Consider the following 21624-nt stretch of genomic DNA (forward strand, 5'->3'; position numbering starts at 1 on the left):
TCTGGGGCGGGGAGGCTCGGAGTTTTTTTTTATTTTTTTAAAAACGCTTTCGGCCCCGCACGCCTATGGGTCCGCCTGTCACTGCAGCGTGCGACCAGCGGATGGGCAGGGCCGCGCAGAGCCTCCCCGCACGGCTGTGCTGCGGCCCCTTCGCCCACGCAGCCCCGGGGCGGCTGCTGCTGCGGTGAAGGCGAAGGCACGAGCTGCGCCCGGGTAACGGCGCAGCGCTGGCTGCCAGGGGTCCCGCTGCCCCCCGTCCGCTCTGCCCCCACGCCGGCCCCCTTGGCCAAGGAAGAAGGGGAGAGCCAGGTGCAGGAGCGCCAGACCACGCTGCCTGCAGCCGGGGAGGGAGGGGAAGGAACAGAAACCCTCTTTTTGTTTAACGTTTTTTAAGTTTAAATAAAATAAGACGCTAAAGAGTACACTGACTTTTCAGTGAAGAGTACTGAAAAGTCCCTTGGACTGAGTTACAAAATGAAGAATTCAGACAGATGAGAAGCATGGAGGAAGTTTAATGCAATGCATTCTAAAAAAAGAGTTCATGTGCAACTTTTAAAGTGATCATGTAAATCTACAATTCAGAAATAATCCTCCCCCCTTTTATGTGCACACCAGTTACATAAAATCAGTTGACAGCCTTGTACCACTTGCTCAGTACAGCTAACAAATAGCTATACATTAAAAACCTCATTTTCTTCTAAATGTGCTAAATCCATGAAAATAAATTTCTTCATACATTTTTACAAAGGGAGAATATTCCTATTTATAATCCCTAACAGTACTGAAAATATACTTCTGCAAAAAAGGTATTCAGCATCTGGTTCTCTAGTCTTCCTCAGCTATGAAGAACATTTGTGTATATATAAACTATGTGTGCATTTAACAGTTTATATGAACTAAAATTGACCAGTATTCAATATGGTAATAAATAAGAATAAAATGAAAGAGTAAAAGGAATAATAAAAACACTTTTCCCAAAATAACATATTGGACTTGATATTTGACTGCCTTGGTTAAAAAAAAAAATAAAAGAAATCACTGTCTTTTCCTCGTCACTGCCAGTTCAGGCTGCAGCCTCAAAAAAAGCAATTAGTCCATCTTGATCACAGCCATCCAGAATTTCCAGAAGAAGAGGAACTTTCGTTTTCACATTGGTGCCTTTAAATTTAAATTTATCTATGAAGAGATCTGTGATCATACCTGCAAAAGTAAAGTTCCGAGATTTTTATTTGCCTTGTTTTCACTATGAGGTATCTCTACTTTTATTAACTCATTACTCTCTATAGACTATTCTAGTTGATTTTGTTTTTAGAGACAGACTGTTTTTAAACTTCATGTTTTAAACAATGATTTACTTCTAAATAAACCCAAAGCACTCTCCTGTTATCCCAGATTCCAGCTTCATTCCCAAGGGTGTACTTCTGCCCTAGAACTACCCATACCTGAAACACTCAGGAGAAAGGAACTGTCAAAGGGTAGGGACGGATGACTCATCATTAAACCTAGCGCCTGGCAGAGATTCCTTGAGCTAAAGCTATATGGGGAGCACCAGAAAAGGTAACAGGTCCTTCACTTAATTAGATCAAAGATTCTTGCTTCTCATCCCATGTATATTTTTCTGGTTTTCTGTTAATTTGTAAAAGTCTTTTTCCTTTGGCAGAACTTAATCACTCATTCAACTTATATACATTCTTAAATGTCATCCTGAATTAGAATACGGTCCTTAATCATGTGCATAAAGGATCATCTGAATATAAAAAGATGCCTATGAAGTAGAAAGTACAAAACTGGGAGGAGTGGCCGATACACGAGAGGGCTGTGCCGCCATTCAGAGAGACCTGGACAGGCTGGAGAGGTGGGCAGAGAGGAACCTCATGAAGTTCAACAAAGGCAAGTGCAGGGGCCTGCACCTGGGGAGGAATAACCCCCGGCACCAGTACAGGTTGGGGGTTGACCTGCTGGAAAGCAGCTCTGCGGAGAAGGACCTGGGAGTGCTGGTGGACACCAAGTTAAGCATGAGGCAGCAATGTGTCCTTGTGACCAAGAAGGCCAATGGTATCCTGGGCTGCATCAGGAAGAGTGTTGCCAGCAGGTCGAGGGAGGTGATTCTCCCCCTCTCCTCAGCCCTGGTGAGGCCACATCTGGAGTACTGCGTCCAGTTCTGGGCTCCCCAGTACAAGAGGGATGTGGCACTACTGGAGCAAGTCCAGCGAAGGGCTACACAGATGATTAGGGGACTGGAGCATCTCTCTTATGAGGAAAGGCTGAGAGAGCTGGGCCTGTTTAGCCTAGAGAAGAGAAGGCTGAGAGGAGATCTTATTAACGTGTACAAATAATCTGAAGGGAGGGTGTCAAGAGGATGGGACCAGACTCTTTTCAGTGGTGCCCAGCAACAGGACGCAAGGCAACGGGCACAAACTGAAACACAGACACTTCCATCTGAACATGAGAAAAAACTTTTTCACGGTGAGGGTGACAGAGCACTGGCACAGGTTGCCCAGAGAGGTTGTGGAGTCTCCTTCTCTGGAGATATTCAAAACCCACCTGGCTGCAATCCTGTGCAATGTGCTCTAGGTGACCCTGCTTGAGCCGGGGGGTTGGACTAGATGATCTCCAGAGGTCCCTTCCAACCTCAACCATTCTGTGATTCTGTGATACAAGTCACTTGCAAATAATCCTGTATTTGCATTCACAGCACTATGGTTATGACAGCAAGACAATTCTCAGGCAAGACAAGTTCTCAGGCGAACAATTCTTGAGGACCTTTGGAGAGTCATTCAAAATTTGTAGTACATACCAAAATTGGTTTTGCTACTAAGTTCTACTACCTTACCTTTAACTCTGGAATTTTATGATCAAAAATATTGTGTAACCATCCAGCCCAGCTGTAAGAGCAGATGGACATATATACTTAGACACCTATTGGTCTCCTGAAGCTACTCAAATGTACCTTCTTATCAAATTATTTCAATGCTACAGATACTGACTTCATAACTATTTCAGTCACGTCCAGTGTGTTCTCTGAACATTAATTTGCAATTAGAAAAAAAGCTGGGTTGAGCAACAAACCATAAAGTCTCTCAAGATGTGCAGGTTGTTTCTTGTATTCCTCAAGCAGCTGATCTGCCTCTTCTAAAATGCTACGGTACTTAGGTAGCAGGAAGTCCACATTTCCTTCATGAACTTGTAATTCCTCAAAGACATTTTAAATTGTGAAAATTAAAGACTGGCAAATACTAAAAGAACATAAAAGTAACAAAAATTCAGCTTAGATCTGACAGGAGAAAATACTTCAAGGACTAAACAACGTCTTTCAAAATAACTCTTGCTATTTTAGAAGTACCTTATTTTCTAGGTCTTCTAATGAAATGCCAGATGTTACTTGTCACGTCATACACTAGATTATCAAAATCTTATGTATTACAGCTTTGAGCTGCAAGTGCTGCCAGAACAGGATCACTCCACAGCTCAGCCTCTATAGAATCAAGCCTAATGAAGGCCCAAAGCCTTCATCATGCTTTTACAGAATGAGTAAATTTTACAGAATAAGTATATTTACAGAATAAGTGCATTCTTTTACAGAATAAGTAAATTTCTAGAAAATGTAGCATACGTTAGAAGTCCACAGGTAAAAGTAAATTCCAAAAGTATCGCTGAACTCAATAACAGCAAGAGGTTTTAAGGACCTCTTCTAAAATGCCCCAGTCTACTAGCAGACCAAATTAATATACATCCTTTTATCCTGTACAGAAAGACTGTACAGGACTGTACTTCTAGACTGAAGGTAATTATGCATTTTGAGTCTTCAGGGATAATAGCTTTCATCAGTTGCCAGATTATTTTACTGCCTCTTGATAAATAAGTTATTTAGATACCAGTGACGCAAAAAAGTTAAAGGTTTGCTAACCAAAAAAACTTAAGGCAAGCACAAAACACTTTCTCCAAGAGCTGCATCATCATTATCTATGCACAAACATAACATGCAATAAGAATAAATTCTCTATTATTTTGTATCTCTCAAGTTTGTTGAATCAAGCTTAAGTAAAATACTTTTACTGATAATAAAATATACAACATATTGTGTGCTCACTAGCAGTAAAGCTTTTCCACTAACTAAAGAGTTTTGACAACTAGTCCTTTGGTGGAATCAAGCGCAGGAAGGAATCAGTTGCCCATGTCTACTGTCCAATATAGACATCCTCGACAACAATCAGTAATTCTATGTGTTATTCGCTAGTTATATAGCACAAATAGGAGTTTTACTTTAAAATGTCTGTCTCCTCGATAACTACTATACATGTCTTGGGAATAGAAAAAGAATAGATGACATTATGACACGTATCTGACTTGAGCCATACAGCTTGATATTTGCCAACATAATCCACATAAAAATCCTTCAGAGGAGAATACTTACTTTCAAAGCATCTATTAAGTGAACCTTCTTGGCCAACAGCTGCTGATACTCTAATTTGGGGTGGATGAGCTTTAATGTATACCTCACAGATTCTTCATTTATGTCTAGTAGGGCATCAAAGAAAAAAAACCCACCACAAAACAACAAGCAAATGAATAATGTTTCATTTAAAAGAATATAAAATGAAGTCAAAGACAAAAAAAAAGCAAAGAAGTTTTACCATATGATATATTAAGATTAATCTTCCTTTTAGTAGCCTCTTTGGAAAGCACATCTTTTAAGATGGATATGGTAGAAATGTTGTCAGATTTAAAAAATCCCTCACCTTTTCTATTTAAAAAAAAAAAAAAAGAAAACTTTTAAATAAACGGACCAATCTAAAACAGATGCATGCATTAGATATTTCCCCATTTTAAAATACAAGACCTATAAATTAATACCCAATCAGAGCAAACAACCTCTATATAGGTCATAATGATTCTTCATATATTGGGTGGTTGTATACACCCATGTTATGCCCTCTTTTCCTATTCACACTGTAACCTTGTCAGAGAACAGAATTTGTTCCAGTAGTTAATACAAAGCAGTATCTTCAAGCATACACAGATAAAGCAGTTTTATCTTGCTTGCTGCATGGCATTAAGGTTACACAAGTAAGATTCTGGATGGTATTCTATATACCATCTATATCTATCTTACATTTATCATTCTAACACCTGGAAGGCAAACAGGAAGGCAAGCTTCATTACCAGAAGGGAGAAAAAAACATGCCCTCCCCCACAAGAACCCCAACAACTTGCTAGTTGTTAAAGTTAGCGATTGTATCATTACTGTACAGGACTCAATCATGGTAATATTTGACAGTCCTTTTTAAGCAAAAATTCCCATTATCTCCACTGTGAGTTGTTCCTGGGGGCAGGAGGTGAGAGGAATGGTGAGGCAAGCATTAGTATGTGCATGAGGTCCTCAGACTGGTCAAGAATGAAAAAAGACAACCACCCCAGCATAGTCGCACTCTCCTTCAGTAACTATATTTTACCTGTAAGTACTTTCAAGCTGTGTACCCAGAAAGGTGTTCTGAAAATAAAAGGTGATACTCTCTCCAGCTGGAGTCTTTTCAGGGACTTCAGGCAAGCAAAACACAACCCAGGAATGAATTTCAGCAAAACTGAACTGGCCTTTGAGCATAAGTGTATTCATGGGTCTATGAAATTATGAAAGTAAAAACTCGTCATTAGTTACTAAGAGTGGCACTATCAGTGCACTGGTTATTCATATGAAAAAAAAAAAAGTTTAATTCCATGTGGTCATCTTCTTTTGATCAACATCCTGCAGAAAATATCTTGGCTAACTCTGGTATCTTGCTAAGTAGTTGTGTACTGCAGATTACAGTTTTCTATATCTCGAGACAAAAAGCTATGAGTACATGCAAATTTTATCTACTAGTAGGTATGTCAAAATTGGGCAAGAACTGGTTGGAAGTTTTTGACATGCCCCATTTCAAGTTGTTAAGCTTGAAACTTATGACAAAGGTAAGTAACTGACAAAAGAAAAAAATATGACTAAAAGCCTCAAATGCCTTCCATTCTGTAAACCACAGACATATAGCATTTATATCAAAAACAAGGAACACCTTTACATTTCAAGCAAATACATTTGGTATCATTCATTCAATCCTTCAGTTTTAAGCAATCAATAGTTTGTAATATAAGATACTAATTAAGGGTGGGGAAATCAATTAAAATTTAGTTTTAAAAAAAAAAAAGAGAGAGGGATATGGGAAAAAAAGTCACTTTGCAGCTAAGTTAGCAATGGGAAAGAATTACAAGAAAGGGGTCGGGGAAAAACTGAGGCTGAAACTGCGAAAGAGTGTCACACAGGACAGTTTCCTTTCTGCCACACCCTCAGCTCCACCAACACATGGGGCTGCGCTGTAACGCCAGATCAATAAAATGAGGACAATAACCTGAAAATACAGTGATAAAGAATGGCAAGGAAAGCAGGAAGCTATTAAATCTGCCGTTCTTTTTTTTGGTCAGAAAACCCATTAAAATGGAATCACAGGCTCAACTTTTTAAGTTAAGCGTGGTTACTTAAGCTTATACAGTAAACATTGTTTCAACTGGATTGTATCAGCTTTTCAGAAGAAAACGGCATTGATTTTTCTTTGTAAATACCGGTCATGGTCAATAGAATGAGTTCTCTGATGAAGTGAAAGTGGTTTAATATGATATTGATGAACTTGGCAGGTTTTCGGTTGAATTCTTGGGGTTACATATGCTTGAAGTGTCCCATATTGTCCTTCAATTGATCGAACCTGCATAAATAGGAGCAGAACCCACAAACAAGAACAGGAGGGAAAAGATTAATTTACCAGAATTCAGAGAATTGGTGGGTCTTTGAAATTTATTAAAGATAATCCATAGATCTTCAGCAGAACTTCAGTACAGTACAGAGTACTATACAGTATTTACCTGTCCCTATAAATAGGGCAGATAAGAATATTTTAAAACTAGATGAAATCATGGATGAATGTAATATTAAAAAAATAAAACCCACTAACTTACCTTCTGATTAGTTAAAATACTAAGTCTGTAACTTGCTCCTAATTCTTCAGTAGGCCCATTACTGTTTTTTATAAATTATATTCTGTAGCAGTTAGCAACACAGAATAGATTAAAGAAAAATAATTTTAAAAAGCCAGCAGAATTTCACAATATTCTTTCTTTAGTGTCCATCTCTTTATAACAAACTTCTTCATGAGCTATTTTTGGGAAAGAAAGAGATCAGATTTCACAGCTCAATATTCAGAACACCCAACAAGCAGGATGTGCAAATACATTTGAGACACTGTCTCCATCTCTGGACAGCTTTGTTTTACAACCTTAGTTATATCACATATTTTATAGTATCTCAGTACTAGAAAAGGAGTGTTTTGCAGAAATGCATCCACTTCAGTGTGTTTTTATTAGAAGTCAGTAAAAAAATTCTCTTTGCAAATAAAAATCTCAAAGACCTAAAGTCTTTGTACAGTCTGTACGTGCAAAGAGGAAATACAAAAGCGAATAAACTGGATGTGGCAGGCATTGGGTAAGTAAATCACTGGAGTTTCTACTGCCACCTCACTCAGTACATCAAGAACTTATATAGATCAGATCCATTCCATCATGATCAAAGTGACAGTATGATAGTATAATGTTTTGATGACCTTTTTTTTGATAATACACTATTAAACAGCAATGTTTTTAGTTGTAGGGTAACTAAATTCTCTTTTCTTGTACTGTACTGTGAATGCATTTGATCCTCTTTTTGTGTGTGTTATATTACCTATTCTTTACACAGTACCTTTAATAGTAAAGGCAGCCAGGGTCATATCCTTAAATTAAAATAAGAGAACTGAGACACAAGGAGATGAAACGACCTGTTCAGAGCCAATAAGCACACCTAAAGCATTGCTTAGGGGGACCTGAGTGACACAGGATAAGAGTCTTCATTCTGCACAGTAGGTCCATTACTGTGATCTCACTCCCCTCCCATAAACAAGCAAAACAAACAAAAAAACCCACCCCACAACTCTCCCACATTTTATATATTTTATGCAAACTTAAATTTCTAACGATAAAAACAACAGTTTGACTGAGAATTTTACATAAATAAACACACATCAGATGAGGAGCTGCAGTGGTAGGTGACTGCATCAAGAGAAAGCCTAGAGTCTGTGTGTGTCTTGAGGACTGTCTTTACTAATCATGTTTTCACTTATTTTTGAAGTGGTAGCCACAGAAATGTGTGAATTTGGTTGATCATTTAAAAAAAAAAAAAAACACAAAGCATGCCTTTAATCTAATAAACATGTATGTACATAATTTGCCTCCTCCCTAAAATACAAATACAGTCTATTTTCCCTGGTCAGCCTAATTTCTCTCAAACACTTCCAGTGCTTTTTATCCCCAGAACTTTCCTTCCCACACTCTTCCACTTGAAGTTTCACACAATGTCTCTAGAATGGAGTACTTTCACAATGAGCGATTTACCAACTGCTTTCATTTTAGGGACGGCCAAAGAAGGATCCTAGGCTCTCCTTTTCATATTTATAGAAGCCTTTACAAATTCTACAAACAAATATAAAGGAACACTAGCACCAGATTAGAAATTTCTCAGGAAACAAGCAGCGGTAGAAAAGCACCATGTGAGAATAACTTGACTCATCATTTACTCAGGCTAACCAGTCAATCCAGGTGGAGATCTCTGTATCCCTAAGCAGACTGCTACATACCACACGATTTCTTGTGGAAAGTATTTTGTGGCATTTTACCTTAAGTTCAAGTCTTGTAGTGTTTGCTTGGCATCGGTAAGTTGCAAGAAGAAAGTTGCTATTTGGCTGGAACAATAAAGAACAGTGGAATAATACAAAACAGGTCTGTGGATGCACAGTTCTGTTGGTCTGTTTTAAATGTAAACATATACAGTGAAGAGTTTGCTGTTTTTACACAGCTATTTTACAAAAGATAAATACAACAAAGTAAGCTTTGGTTCCCATGAATATTCCAATTAACTTTAAAGATGATAGAATAGCAAAGTGTATTCCTCTCTATACAGACAAATCAACTGCAGACTCTCATACTCTTTAATAACACCATAAAAGGAAAAAAAAATAGCTAGAAACTTTTTAATGCAAAGAATATCTGTCAGCCTGACTCACTCATCTGCAGTATTAATACAGCCTAATGCCTGAAAAGTGCAATTATGCTAATTATGGAAAGAAAGAGCCATAAGAAAACACACCAAAGACAGGAAAAAAAAAAGTAGCTAAATTAATGACAATGAAGAATGACAAGAAACTCAGAATAAAAGCTCATTTCTGAAAGTTCCAGGGTAAACCTATGAGGTGCCAATTCAGCTCTTATTAAAATGAGAATACTTAGAGGACCATTATGAAGAGAGAGATATCACAGAACATTTTCATAATATTCCTAAGTATTTTCTGGATTTTTTCCCCCAAAGAAATATGTACATACATATATATATATATGGGTGTGCGTGTGTATACACACACACATTTATAAATATATGTATTTATATATGTATTTCTATATATAAATACATGTATCTATACTTAAGTATGTTTATAATTGTATAATTATATATTAAAAAAGCACCTAGTCAAGCATGTGACTCTCCAGACAGCAAAATTTTCCTGTTCCAAAGTGATTTAAGAGATACAGTAAGATTATACACACATATATATAATGTTCTTTGTCTAATTACTTTCAACTGAATATATATGATATTGGCAAATCCAAGGAGAGCAATACTGAATACCCCTTGGGCACCTCTAATTAGGAAGGAAAAAGTGCCAGAGAAGTCACTTCTGGATCTGTCCCTGCACATTTAGCTTCGCCCTATATCAAGGTCTCCCCCAATACCTAATTCTGCAGTATCTCTAATAAGGCTGAGTTCTCCAAAATTACCAAATTTAACTCCATATATTTAACTCCATATATTTAAAATTGCAAATATATGAATCCAAATTCTGTTTTTTAATAAACATTATTAAGCTCTTTCATCACGCGATCTCTAAGTATCATTATTTCCTTGGTTTCACTTACCTCAGAATCACAGCTGCTAAAACTAACAACAGCAGAATTTTTATCCACATCCAGCAAGTCTATTGGGACATCACTCTGTAGAACATATAAGGAAGGGAAAATAAAATGTTTAAGTTCCTGAGTAGCTTCTAATGCATTTATCCTCTAACTCTAATCAATCATTTTTAGTAATGGTGAGGCAATACAATTGCTTCATCATTTATAACCAAGACATAAAAGCTTAACAGACATGCAACTCATTTCTTAAAGTTTATTTCCAGAGGAACGTGATGATCTTTCTCTTACGGCACTCTGAACTGTTTTGTGGCTGTCTTACAACCCCAATACAAGACAGGCAACTGTTTTTCATGCATGCTTGATGTATATTCATTCATGACTGAAATGTTTCCCCATTCTAATAGGGGGAATATAACATTCACTAGGAAACAAAGGATATGAGATCATTATTATTAATGATGCTTTTACTTACAACAATGCTTTTGACACAGATCACTTCTTTCCTAGATGTGTTTTCATTTGTATTAAAATGAAAACTAACACTATTTTGATAGTGTAACAAGATTAAAAAGCTTTATAATAATTAATCACTTGATTTGATACTGCTTTATAACTTAACAAAAGTGTCAGGAAACACCAGTAAATATGCAAAAAGCTTGCTAAAAGCCTTAAAACTTAAGAACTTAAAAAAAGCTTTATTGCCTTCTCTAGCACTAGAAAGCAATACCAAGCATTACCTCAGAACTTACAGCCTTTTCTTTAAATGAAAGCAAGCTTTACAATAAATTCAGGCCTAGATAAAACAGTTTGAGTATTCCTCGCTTAGCTAATAAAACTGCAGAAACCGTAGAGCTGCAAACTGGTTATTGCTTAGCCTTTCTCTGATTAAATCCTTTGCCATAAAAATATTTAATAGAAAGTGAAAGAAAAAAAAAATCATTCAGTAGTTCCCTCCCCTTTAGTATGGCAAATTTACCTAGACAGAAACTCCTCCTAGTCAATTTTTTCTCCCCAGGCATATCCCAAAAGAAGTTAACTCAGTACCACTATTCTTCTGACTACCAAAGATACAGCATCAGCTGAAATGAATATTAAGAGGAATAACTAATTAAGATGGCTTTACTTGGCAGGCATATTTGTCACCAACGACATACAAATCAGATACTGCTGCAAATTGTTAAAGTGCACAAATGTAGCCCACACCATTCCAAAAACTGACCTTCCAGTACAGAAGGTAATTAACTGGTCCAGTGAGAAATAAGATCACATTTAAGATCTACTGAATTCATTGCTGTTGAAATAAATGCGATGTGCAAGAGCAAATACAAAAGTTACATATAAGCCCGCTAGTACATCGCATGTTTCAGTCTGTTTTGGTACCAAAATGACGCTCATTAAAGATTTAAGTTCTCTTTGTTCCAAAACAAGCATATAGAGCAGTTGCATCAATATTCCAAGGCTACACATTTCAACTCTCTAACAATTCAGACATTTAAAAACAAACACATCCTTAGCAGATTATAACTTGTCTTTTTAAATAGAAAGTCTCTTAATGTTTTAACTTTTATTTAAAGATCCATGACAGCCAACATGAAAACAAATGCTCTCACCTGTACCAGGACATTATCTATAGCCGTCTGCACCTCCAAGATGAGGCTGTAGCTAGCATCATCCTTATTTAATGTAAACTTATCATTCACACTAAATGCAGGCACTGATGAAACAGCAGTACTGGATTGAGAAGACTGCTGGTATTTTTCACGTTCCTGAACTACTTTCATCTGTAAGTGTTCCAGTTCACTCCTAGAAAGGAGAAAACATGTATAAAGTCTTCAGAAAAATTAACTGTAAAAGCTACACTAGAAATTAAATATTATACTTGCAAAGCAATCATATTTCTGATCTTCTGTCCGCTTCTTTCCAACCAGATGTGACCAGTAAGTCCCCTTCCACATACATAACATCACAAAGATAAAATAAAAACTACATAATATGAAAACGTAGGTTCTACCATATTGTGCCTGAAGAAATTTCTAAGAGACACTGAAAAGGACACTTTCTCTCCTCCAAAAATACAACATATTTTTAATAAATAATAGTCAGTGACTATTTCCCTCACATCATTTAGAAGATATAAACAACACAGAAGTGAGGAATCTTATCTTGCTGACACTGTGAGGAAGACGGCAACAAGACAACATCATCTGAAGACAAGACAGAAGGGACCATGAAACAGCAGATTACTATTGATTTCTACTTTGAGAAAGTTTGACTCCTTTTCTGAAAACACAATTGATACAAAAACAATCTGATGAGATCAGAAGGAAGAGGATATTTCAGCTTTTAAGATCTGAAATTTTATTACATTTCTTTTCAGTAAAAATTACCTTAAGGATGAAATCTTGCTTTGCATCTCTTGACTTAGTTTTAGCTCTTCACCAGATCCACCTTCTCTATGGATAGGTTCTGTAGTCAGTCCCGTCAGCCACCCTAAACCAATATACAAAGTTTATATTTCATATAAGCTATAAATAAAAATCTACACTCAACTTTTACATCTGTATGGAGTGACTTTTGTTCAGGATTTTGGATAGGGAGAATCAAGCCTTAGTTTTATCCTGTTTTGGAGGATAAACTCCAAAATGGATGACTCTACACACTGAGCATAGATTTTTATGGGTAGGTAGTCATTCTGCATTTACAAATTGAAAAATATTACTTATCCTTTTTCATAGAGCAGTTTAAACAATAAATCTATCTGTAGCAATTTTTATCTGAGGGTTTAGTTTTCATCCCTATTGCTTCTGACAGAAGTTTTTCTGATACCTGGGATAATTTACAGCACTATATTTGAAAACACTAAAGAGAGCTGTGCAATTATTCATAGCAAACTACATATTGCATAGTGTGTATTGAGAAAGAATGCTGTTGGTTGAAGTGAAAAAAAATCTTTTTTGTTTTCTTAATAGCATTTACCTATAAAAAATACATACTTCTTGGTTATACTGTGACACCTCAGGTATGCTATGCAGACTTAGGTGTTTAGACTTCTAGATTTACCTCACCAAATGAAAACAAACAGCAAAATCACATTATTATAAAATGTGCCACGAAAGTTGACAAGTACACGTCCACAATCTTTCACATTCCTCAGCTATCTACTTCAACTACCAAGAAAGCCAAATAACGGAGCACAAATTAAAAAAAATTCACAGAAGTCCTACACTGCCAGGCTTCAAATGTAACTTCTACTGTTTGGAGCACTATTTTTCTTATCTGCCAAAATCTATCAAACCCAATCTACTGTACACCACACTGCAGTTTGCCTTTGGAAAGCCACAGGTGTACGTGTGTTTTTCCTTTTCATCTTTATCCCATCACCATACCCAACTTCTACTGAATGAATGATATACAGCTTACCTGAATACGTGGATGCTAAAATTTCATCATATCCATCTTTTCCTACACAGCCACCTTGGATTGATGCAATGCTCTCTGATAAAGCCTTCAAATAAATACATTCAAGTAGAGGGAAATATCACTGCACCGATTTTAGAAGTTTGGTTTTGCATTTTTAAGGGTTTTTTTCCCCCTCCGTCTTTTACCTGCATTGCAAAACATCTACAAGGATGCAGAATATCTAGACACAAAAAGCAAGTAAGCTAGCTGATGACTATCGCAGCTAAATCATGGTGTTTTAATTAATACATTCTGATTCTACTCTGTGTAGCAAAGGCAGTAAGAGGTGACTTGAAGTAAAACACTGATGTAACTATTTTTCCAGTGGTAATTAGCAGTCTGACTGAAGGCTGAAATAATCACTATGAATTAAATCCACTATTTTAGCAATGCATAACCAAGGTAACTAAGCCCAGAAAATCCTGACAGTTCTCATTTATTATTTCATATGCAAGAGAGAGATTATATACAATTTGGGTTTAGTTTCTTCACTGAGAAAGAAGCACTATTTTAGGTTTCACCTAGGAGAGGGTTCAGTAGTTACCAGAGACAGAGCATCAACATACTATTTTGCTACACTATTTTGATTTTTGCTCAAATCAGGATCATGTCACTTTCTGCTTCCCAAATATTAGCATAACACTTTGAAGTTCATACTGTCAACATTACAGAGTGCATCAATTTTTAAAAGATTAACGACATTTTAGCTGTATGTTCTGATCTTGTAAAACCTTGAAATTTTGAAATACATTTTTTTTTAATTCATTTTGCCAGCAAAGAAGAATATGATGAATACGGACTTACATGATCATATCGAAGGACAGGATCATCTGCACTCTCAAAGTTATAGACTTCTAGCACACCATCATCTCGGCCAATGAGTAATTCTTTAACTCCATCTCCCAAAATGTCAAAACTATCAATACATAAGATACCTAATCAAAAAGACAAGGAAACCACTTACTTCATCTTTGTTTATGACACATTAATACACAGGCCACATTAAACTACATAGAAAGAAATTCTTGGTCAGCTTTTAAGGTTTTATTAATGTTATTTCTGGCTGAGTCCACTAGAGAGGGCTGAAGTCTCTGATCTGTGGCCCAAGGTCAACAAGATGCCAAGAGATTTTATGGCAGCCAACACCAAGTCAACAACACTACAGCCCCCTCCAGTCAACAACACTACAGGTGAAAAGCATGCACAGATATCCCTTCTGATAATCCAAAAGCTCGCTCCTGAAGGATTTAACCCTACCATGTCAAACTTTTCCCCAGATGATCTATTTGCCTGTCCACTCTGCTGTAGCATTATTTGTTTCTGAGAGCGTACATAAAGCTGTAGTAAATGAACTACTACAAATTCTGGCTAATTTGATGGAAATAGGGTTGTGACTTGTGCCAGATTGGGGTTAAGTCTATACTGCTAAATGACATGTTAGTGCACAAACCCACTACCACTGAATGTGGAACCACAGTCTATGACAACCAATACTGTTTGGACAGGACAGACAGAGCTATAGTCTGGAAGAGAAAAAAAAAAAAAAAAGAGCAAGAAAGCTTTAGTATAAGACTTAATAAGAAAAATCAGATGGAATTTAAGCATTTCAAGTATTTTAAAGGAAGAGTATGGCCATACTTAAATGCATTAAGAGGAAAGTTTAGCAATATCTTTTATGAGACAATTAAATTAACTAAAAAAACCAAAATGTATTCCTGGTGCTTTCCTTTTCAAAGGAGTAAAGACTAATACATGCTGCAGAAGCAACAGCATACCAAGATTAAAGTGGAGAAAGTGCTCTACTATGTTCTGACCAGTTAAATCATACTATGGAGCTTTAAGGAAATACTTGTTCTATCTTCAGAGAGAAACCATAAGATTAATTTAAAAAAAGTCTTGCAGGGAAGATGCTGACCTTTCCTCTGAAAAGACTTTAAGATTACTGAACATCTGAAAAATATAGCAGGCACATTTGCATTTAAAAATAGTCACCAAAATCATAAAAACCTCAAGGGATTATACATGAATTTATATTCTGTTTTAACATTGCCACTTTAAAATTTATACTGTAATAACAAAATTATACTGAAGGACTGGAAATAATACGAAAAGAAAACCCAAAGCAAGACAAATTGATTAAAATCTAGAAGAAAGGAGAATGAAAGAGAACTTATTCATATTAATATATCATATACTGGAATAATTATAATACACATCCAAAGTATCTATGAATAAGATCTCTTGATTATTATACTTGTAATAATATGTAAGCTATGCCAGAAAACTAAAGATGAAGAGACTGAGACACATACCTCCTCTCTTTTTTTCATTTCCAATTTCCCACTTATGTACAGGATTGGAACCAGTAATCTGGATCAGACCCACTTTACCATCAGAAGTTCCAAACACAATTTCTTCTCCAGAATCACCTAAGCACAGAAATTCATTTTAGAATCAATACGATCAAGTACACTTGTTTTAAGGATTTAAAAATAGTGTGTAGTTATACTCTACTTCCCAAGGATAAAAGAAAATATTGTGTAACAGAACTGTCAGACTTAAAAAAAAAAAAAAAAAAAAAAAAAAAAAAAAAAAAGCCAAATACATGAAAACTGCAACTGTTATTATAACTTCTTCAATGCTAGTGCTCTCCTGTGCATGAATGTCCTCCTACACTGGAGTTCTGCCTAGAAGTCAGGGCATTCCTAATCTAGTACTTTAAATTTAGGCAGAGAGAGGCTTTGTGGTTCAAACTAGCAAATAAAATTGCCTTTATGGAAAAGAAACAAATTAATTCATTAAGAACACAGATGTAACAGTGAATATTGTATTTAGGCTTAAGCAAAAAGGAACTACTTTTCCAAACCAACTCTGAATATTGCTGTCAAATAGTCTAACCTAAACTAAATTAAGCACCAGATTAACATACCACAGGGATTAATACTAGGTTAGAACATGTTAACAAGAAGAATGATCAAACTATTTTAAGCTTGATCCTTCTGCCACATTCTCAGTGTATGGGAGCGCTGCCCAATATTCTCTTCCACCCATGGATGGATACAGATAAGGATTCTAATTAAGGAAATCTACGTGTAGGAGAGAAATCCAAACCCAGAATTTGCATGAAGTCCCCCAAAGGCTAGTTCATATTTACACAATGAAACCACCTTACATCTCACTGCTGCTGTAAGAAGCTTTCAATGAAATGTGAGTATCATTTAGAACTGTCTAAAAAGTTATATATAAAGAATTAAAGTCAGAGCAGAACAAGCATAAGGCAGAAATAGTCCCTAGTCCCAAGTCTCCACAATAATTTCACCAGCATCTCAACCTAAAACCACTATAGTACTCCTCCATCCGTCTCTCCCTTTTCATCTTACTAGTTTCTCACTTGCCTAAGCAGTATAAATGCTGCAACTCTGACTCAAAAACTGGTTTTTTTGTGTGTGAGGAGGAAAAGGTATCTTTAAAATTTGAATTTATTTTAGTGTCAACAGGCTTTTCATCCCATTTGCCGCATATGAACCTTTTCCACTAAAAGAACAACAACAACAAAAAAAACTCGGTTAATGATAGTGTCTTAAGTACTATTAAAAGATTTTTTCCCCACTTTTCCAAATAGGAAGAAGTTATGCAAATACCTTCAAGTTCCACCCCCACTCAGCAATTTTCCAATAATTTTGTTCAAGTGAATGGTGCAACTAAATTCTCATCTAATTAGAATGTTTTGAAGTACTGATTCAAACTACCATCAAACATATATATTTAAATATAAGAAATGACTTTAGCGGTCACAGCTGTGCCACATTTTTAGCATCAGCTTCAAAATCAAGGCTGTATGCAATTAACAATTATAAGCATTAAAATCTCAGAAACATAATAAAATAGCATTATTTTGTTATATGTATATTAAAAATCTTGTTACCCCCATTTCCATTGTTTAGAGCAAGAACAGTAGGTGGTCCAGAAACTTCTACTTCATACAGTAAATCAGATCCCTAAAGACAGAGAAAACTGTCTTGAATTAGTTTTTTAATAATCATAGATGCAAATAAAATAATTAGGTTTTATTTATACGGTTATGCTTTATTTATACAAATTCTCAGTACCTGTGGGAGAACCATTTCTAAGACAGAACAGCATAAAGCTTATATATACAAAACATAGCACTCATTTTTAAAAAGGTCTTAAAACATATTATTACCATTTAAAAACTCATTTTATGATGAGACAGTCTGAGAATTTATCTGCCAGTAAGAAATAACTATGCTATACTACTTAACATAACTCAGAATTACCATGACAGTAATTTGCAAGAGTAAGAATTTCCCAACCTATAAATAGTTGCATACTTAATTCACTTGTGTGAGCAGTTGTAGTTATATGAAAAGGAATCCATTTGTTAACTACTTCCATCCCTAAATTCCAAAGCCTATTTATAGTAGAATATTATTAATCTTTATTTTGCAAGTTTACTGTCATGATTTCCACAAAACAGAACTTTGTTCCTCAATTAAAAAAAAAAAAAAGTAGTTGCAGTATTATAGGCAATAACACTGCCAAATAAGATACAATATGTTTATAACATTTAAAACATGTTGATTCACTTAAGATTTAGCCAGATTCTATGGCATCAATACACAAAAGAAAAACAAGCAAGTATTTTAACCTGTAAAATTCTGAGGACTCTATCCTGACACGCAAGTACGGGTGTAATGCAATTCACTTTCTCTACAGGAAGACAGAGAACATCATTGATTTTATCTCCTGATAGGTAGTAGTGCTGGTCTTTGCAGTCACAGTAATGGTTATAGATATAGTTTGCACAAAGGAAGAGATCTGCTCCTGAAATATGCCTGAGAAAAAGAAAACACTTCTTGTAACATTTTGCCAGTATAGTTACAGTGATATTCTTTTAGCCCTGCTATATGCATGGATTATATGCTTGCAGATTAGCATGCCATGTAAGCTATCCATTTCAGCGATTAAAAAATGTTTCTTACACATGCTAAAACCATATAATTTATATAGCTCTCAAATTTTATCTTCTGTCTTCATGTAAAGTCCTTAGAATACCTTTACAGAAATTCAATTAATATAATTTGAGCATATTAATTCTTCTCAAGCTGGTTTATGTACAATTTGTCCCAAGCACCTTACAACAAAATCGAAAAAAGAATAAACAAGCTGGTCTTCTACAGGAGGGGTATAGGGACCTCATACGTTATCATAACAACCCCAGCTCCCATCACCTCCATTTGCACCAATGCAAGTGCCTCCACTCCCCTCCCAAGCCCCTGTACACGCTCTAAACTTCACAGTAAGTTCCTTTCTACATGTCATGCAACTGATGCATGCTAAAGCTGGATGGGCACCTACAAGCATACATTAAAATAAGAGAACTATTTCATAAAACCATAAACTAAAAATCTGCTATGGATAACAACAAATATATAAATACAATACATACATAGCTTTGATGCTTTCAGTGAGATTAGTTTCAAATGAAAGGAACTGCTTCCCTCTTTTTGTGTAACCTCTAACTTCTGATCCTGTAGCCACAAAAATTTTCTCTTGAGGTGTATTAAGAGCTCCTCCTAACTCCAATCTTGCAATTTTTTGGCCTGGCAGCGTCTTGAACACTGGCTGTAAAACAGAGAAGTAATTTTCATCATCCCAATATCATTTTTACAATCATCTTCTCACACAAAGGATGATAAATCTACTTTACAATTTTTGGCAAAACTAATGATACTACAGATTATATGCAGACAAAAATCATACTGCACATTTCACCATCACAAAGAAATCAAGCATTTTATAAATCAGTACAAGGCTTTGAAATATAATAAATTAAAAAACCTTATAACATTATTTATCCTTATTTATCCAAGACAGTTTCAGCACTGCTGGTAGCTGTGCAAGTTTTTTTTAATATTGTCACTCTTACATATTGCACTCCTATCCAGAAAAATATATTTAAACGAAAAACTTAAACTTACCACGGCTTCCCCCTTTTTTATACCGAAACATGTAATCACCCCATCTTGATCTCCAACAACAACCTTCAAAAGTATAGTACAACATTATATTTTATTACATTCATAAATATTATTTTTAAACAACACTTTTCCTAGATTAATCATATTTTTCTGTAGCTTGGTAAATATTATTAAATTCTACAGTACTTAGTTTATATAGCTGTATGGGATTATGCTTTAGAAAACTATATAAACTACTATAAACAGGACATTAAAGCCTAAAAACAATTTAGGTATTAAGTGATAGCCTTTACAATCCTTTTTCTGCTTCTTGTTGTAAAGGCCAGATATCATCAGGTGGTACCCCCCCCTCCCCCCAGAAAGGCATATTTGGGAAACAGGTGTATTTTCATATTTTGCATTTGTTATTAAAAAATGCACTGCTGTTTCTGTTGAGTTTTCCTAAAGAATATTTTACTCAATTTGAACTTATATTAAAAACAATTTAAAAAAAAGCTCTATATTAAGTGTTTTTTTAGCAAAATAGAAATAGAGAAAAACGTAAGACCTTCCTTGCAGTTTCATCAACTCTTTAAATTGCAGTGGTTCTGAAATTTTTCCTATGATCTACCAGCTAGAGAACCTCAAAACATGATTAATAATATTATCATAGTATTCTCCAAAATTGGAAAATAAATTAGTGAGAAACAGCAGAACAAGTTCTCTGTTGTTAACAACCACTACCTTCTGTGTTGCCTTACGTCCTGATGCAGGAAGAAGCTTCATAGTCTTCTGAGATGTTACTCCCACCTGTTTAAAGATGTATTCTTATTATTGAACATTATTTTGGCTCTGCTACTTAAACACACAAGGTCAAGAGCAGTCACTGACTGGGGAGAAGCAATTCCCTGCCGAAGGGAAGTGAAACACTTGGAGATCTCTGGGGATTCTTAATTCATCCGAACAGACACCGGAACACTCGGCCCTGCTGAAACTGTTCTGGCAGTATCTAAATTCAGGATTCATCTATTCCAGAACGTATAAAACTATCACACTAATTCAGTATATGTCATCTTCTCATCTTTACAGACATTTACCTGATCTTCCACCTTTATTTTAAGCTTTGCTTATGTTTATGTTCATCAGATGAAAACCACTCTGCTAAACCCAGCAATTAAACACTGCTAGTCCTCAAAGAGGCTGCTTGAGATTGTTTATACAACCAAAATTATATACTCCACCTCCTAAATAATAAAAAAGCAACCAAACAAAAAAAACCAGCTACAAGAAATACTGAGTACGGAATTATTAATTTCTATTTGTACAGAGTAAGAAGCCATGCCGCACTAGTGGCCTTTGCCATTTTTCCAGCTTAGCTAACACGCACCTAAGTGCCAAGTTGAGGAAGCCTCCAGCCCACCCTGTCCTCACCAACACCTTTACCGTGAAGATGCTGACGTTTGCTCTAGACACCCCTGATTGCCGCTCCCCTCTCCCAGCGAGGCATCACGCTCTCCTGAGCGCCACCACACCGACAGCGACGGCAGCTTCGGAACCCGCTCCGGCAAAGCTGCAAGGACGCATTTAGCTTTGGGCACCTTAAGCGAGCGAGCGGGAGCACCGCTGTGCCTGGTTACAGGACACCGGGTCCTTCAGGCCCTTCTCCCGAGCCGTTTGCCCTCGGCACCGGCTGCGCCATCCTCGCCGGGGGGCCCAGGAGGGCCGAGCTCGCTACCGGGCCGCGCCGCGCCGCCCCGAGGTAACGGCAGCCCGGCCCCGTCGCCGCCCGGGCCCGAAGGCGCTACCTGCAGGTAGTCCACGCGGGCCAGGCTCAGCTCCATGGCGAGGAGGAGCGGAGCGGAGCGAGGCCCGGCCGCAGCCGCTGCGGCGCCGCTCCCCGAGCTCGGCCGGGCCCGAACCCGCGCTCGCCCCCCGCGGCCCAACGGTCGCGGCGCCCCCGTTACCGCGGCAACCGTAAGCGGCGGCCCACATCGCCCCAAGCCGGCTCCCTATTGGCCAGACGCGGCGGCGGAGGGGGCGGGCCCGCAGGGAGAGGAGCGCCGCGGTTGGGCAGAGGGGGCACGTGGGAGGACGGGGCGGTTCCCGCGGAGACCCGGCGCGGCGCCGCCGGGCCAGCGGAGGGCGGAGCTCGCCGCGCGGGGAG

The 21624-nt window shown here is 37.1% G+C and overlaps 1 protein-coding gene across 4 annotated transcripts; it reads right to left on the reverse strand.

Annotated features, from left to right (window-relative positions):
• Nucleotides 1-492: 492 nt before the first annotated feature.
• On the reverse strand, nt 493-21389 carry BBS7 (Bardet-Biedl syndrome 7). Of its 4 annotated transcripts, none has more exons than XM_067297675.1 (19): nt 21266-21389; nt 20205-20270; nt 19482-19544; nt 18950-19125; nt 18149-18335; nt 17405-17477; nt 15792-15908; nt 14284-14414; nt 13441-13525; nt 12408-12510; nt 11631-11823; nt 10024-10098; nt 8730-8795; nt 6592-6731; nt 5454-5618; nt 4635-4744; nt 4415-4518; nt 3070-3193; nt 493-1200 (listed from the first exon to the last, which is right to left on the reverse strand). In XM_067297675.1, exons 1-19 carry the CDS (start codon nt 21299-21301, stop codon nt 1064-1066), a joined length of 2151 nt encoding a protein of 716 aa, XP_067153776.1. In that variant the 5' UTR covers nt 21302-21389; the 3' UTR covers nt 493-1063. The 4 variants fall into 4 exon arrangements, with proteins under 4 accessions (XP_067153776.1, XP_067153777.1, XP_067153778.1 ...); XM_067297676.1 differs by lacking the exon at nt 21266-21389 and adding an exon at nt 20848-20882; XM_067297677.1 differs by lacking the exon at nt 5454-5618.
• Nucleotides 21390-21624: the final 235 nt, after the last annotated feature.

Source organism: Apteryx mantelli, chromosome 5, assembly GCF_036417845.1.
Source record: "Apteryx mantelli isolate bAptMan1 chromosome 5, bAptMan1.hap1, whole genome shotgun sequence".
In the NCBI taxonomy this organism is placed as follows: Eukaryota; Metazoa; Chordata; class Aves; order Apterygiformes; family Apterygidae; genus Apteryx; species Apteryx mantelli.